Genomic DNA, 3,024 nt, shown 5'->3' on the forward strand with positions numbered 1-3,024 from the left:
GAAGCAGGGAGTTTCCCAGGCTTGCTTAGATTTTGCTGCTATCACAGCATGCCTGATGAAGACTTCTGCTTTGATTTTGACACTTGTTGGAGCAGAACAGTTGCTGGTATACAGTACTTCCTGTTCACAGGAGTAACCATATCCACCCTGACCCCCATCCCAAATAAATAAATAATGATCTTGATAAATGAAATGGCAAGTTTCCTCATGCAAACTTCAAACAATCTTATGGTTCTAGTAATTTGGGACTCAGCCTTTTGGTACCAATCCCACTGGGCCTGCCGGGTGACAATGAAATCACAACCCTCCTCTGACTATTGCCTGATTTCTCTGGGAAATTGCCATAACACTACAACCTAAGGTTGTAATACCTTAGCAAATGATTTCCAAAGGTTTTTCTCATGACACATAAGCTAAATCAAGAAATCTGTACTTCAACAGAATTTTAAGAATGCTACATAAGTCATAAACAACTGATGGAACTTCAGAGCTGGATGTCCTGTCACATCTCCTTCTTATTAACATTATAACCCCACAAATACACAATCTTGCAGAGACATGATTCCAGGGAACAGACCATTGTGTATATTAATGTATGTTCTTGATGATACAGAATGTATTGATGTAAGGCTGCTTTGATTTCTTTTGCTCAATTACCTTAATCCAAAGCATTGGATTACATAGTATATAAGGTATACTAGCTCTACTGTGTACTTGAGCAGAACCTAAAGTCACCACTTCCTTGGATTTATACCCAGGAACTGCCCCACCAAATAGGAAGAGAGATAACAGACAGGTGAGGGGATCAGGGGATAAGAGGTGGGCAGTGTGTGTGTTTCTGTTGGATTTCCTCTCAGAGGTGATCTTTCCTGCAAGTCAGTAGTGAGGAGGCCAGTTTAAATGCTTGAACACCAAATAGTGGACAACATGGGTGAACAAAACATGAACTTTATTAAAATTTAATTACTTAATAAACAAAGAATTCTTACAGAAACTAAGTGGAAAATAATCTTGAAATATATACGAGCTAAAGGTTTTGAAATACAAGAGGGAGACCGGGTTATTGGAGCAGAAACAGATAAATCTCAATGAGGGCATGGAAGGTGGGTCAGATTTTTGAGGGAGTATCAGTGATGGTTTGTCAGCTGTGCCCAAAGATGTCAGGCTACAGGGGTTCAGGGAAAAGGTCCTGTGAAGGGTGGTATGAAGAGATCAACCTTTTGTTTTGTAATAGGTGCTCTGTGGACATCTCTTAACTTAGCACTCTTGAGTATAGGTTGTTAGCCAGGGCTTGGATTCTCTTGCTGGTGTGGTTTCAGCCCAGCACCCTCAGGTGATTGTGTGGCTAACCGTGGAGCAGGAGTCCTAGCTCACTGTTCTCTAAAATATCTGCTGGATCCTGCCCCTGGCTGTCCTTCCCCAGCTCAGGTGATGTCACCTCCCAGCAGATGGGAATTCCTGGGAAATGCTGGCATTGGGCTGTCTGCCCTAGGGGTGCTGATTTGTAGACACTATAGCCAGAATCCCCTGCTGGGCCCAGAGAGGGGACTAGCTTCTCTTCAACACCATCATCTGGGCCAAGGTCTGACTCCCCTACTGTTGTGGGCTTGAGCTCATCCCCATATTCCAGGTCTTTGTCTAACTCCTCTAGCAGTGATAGTATTGACTGAGCAGATAAGGGGCAGTCTGGTTTTCTCAGGTGACTGGGACTCTGACCGTGCTGGGCTTCATTGAGCTCTGATACCCCAGATATTGTAGGATCCTGGTTATTTTCTGGGTAATCCCCTGGAACAGCATTGGTGGGAGATGGTCTTTGATTTCCTCCTAGACACATGGCATCTTCCTGTGTTGAACCTGATACATGGCTGGGCTCCTGGCTTTTCCCTTTTGTTGCAGGAGAGGTCAGATGTTCTTGTTGACCTGAAGCTGGAGATGCAAAAGTTAAAGCCATCAGCCAAAGACAATCCTGCCCATTCCTTTCCCAGAGGTCACACACCAGATCTGAGCAAAGATCAGCCAGAATATTGGCTTTCTGGGTGTTTGTCTCCTAAGTGCAACAACTGATAAGCCTAGTTGATACTGCTCTGGGTCTAAACCAACCCCATGTTACCTCCTTCCAGGGCACATCTACTCCCTTCTCCCAGAGAGGACTCAGTATGATCCTGGGCCACTTACCCTGAGGTCGTTCCTCCCTAGGGTTCAGGTCTTTCAATCCTGACTTGGGTACAAGCATCCGAACCTCAACGTTCCTGGTTTTTGGGTGGTTGTTAGCCTTGGGATAGTTCTCACACTGGGGGCTTGGAAGTGAATATGTGTAATATTCCTCTTGGTCACTTTCTCTTTCCTCATCAGAGGTCACCTCCTGGGAGAAAACAGACACAAGGATCCACCTCAGCCATGATGGGACAACTGTGATTCTGGAGGACCCACCAGTCAGGCTGGTACTGGGTGTTACCATGTCCCAACCCATTTGAGGGGGCCGATCCTGCCGAAATCAGCACTGACAGGCTTTCACACAGAAAAGCATGTGCGCGCCCACACACACACACACAAGCACACACAATCTAGGGTGCACAGGGGACTTCAGAGTGAGGGCCTGAGATGGCCTGAACCAAAGTGCCCTTGTTTACCTCAGGTACAACAGTGGCTCCTGGTCGTCCAAATCTACAAAGGCGCCGGATGTATTTCAGGATAATCTGACACAAATTCAGGCGGCTTTCTTTAGGGCTACGTCTTTGAGTTCTGGGCAGGCAACAGAGCATTTTGACCACTAAAGTCTTCCCAAAAAAGTGGGCTGGGTCAAGTTTCTGTCCAGAACCTGGATGCCTGGTAACCAGGGCTCTGACTTCTGTGAGGTGGCATCTCAGGGGTGATGTCACTTCCTGTGCTCCCCTTACCCGGACTTCCTGTTCATACAGCAACCCACACCTTAGCCTAAGTGACCACTTTCATTTCTCCTCTGTTCCAGGAATAGTCTACACTACTGATACTATCAGGGTCCCCAAAGCTTTTGGATGGTGAGGT

At 46.3% G+C, this 3,024-nt stretch overlaps 1 protein-coding gene across 1 annotated transcript; it reads right to left on the reverse strand.

Annotated features, from left to right (window-relative positions):
• Positions 1–1,085: 1,085 nt before the first annotated feature.
• On the reverse strand, positions 1,086–2,460 carry LOC105853545. The gene is made up of 2 exons (XM_012724086.1): positions 2,176–2,460; positions 1,086–1,926 (listed from the first exon to the last, which is right to left on the reverse strand). The coding sequence occupies exons 1-2, from the start codon at positions 2,456–2,458 to the stop codon at positions 1,346–1,348; spliced, it is 864 nt and encodes a 287-aa protein (XP_012579540.1). The 5' UTR covers positions 2,459–2,460; the 3' UTR covers positions 1,086–1,345.
• Positions 2,461–3,024: the final 564 nt, after the last annotated feature.

Source organism: Condylura cristata, unplaced genomic scaffold (genome assembly GCF_000260355.1).
Source record: "Condylura cristata isolate star-nosed mole 26May11 unplaced genomic scaffold, ConCri1.0 scaffold00012, whole genome shotgun sequence".
NCBI lineage: Eukaryota > Metazoa > Chordata > Mammalia > Eulipotyphla > Talpidae > Condylura > Condylura cristata.

Coding starts and splice junctions, on each gene's coding strand:
- LOC105853545 (XM_012724086.1), bottom strand. CDS start 2,458: ATGGTAACACCCAGTACCAGCCTGACTGGTGGGTCCTCCAGAATCACA. Junction 1,927..2,175: donor TAGGGAGGAACGACCTCAGG/GTAAGTGGCCCA, acceptor TTGCATCTCCAG/CTTCAGGTCAACAAGAACAT.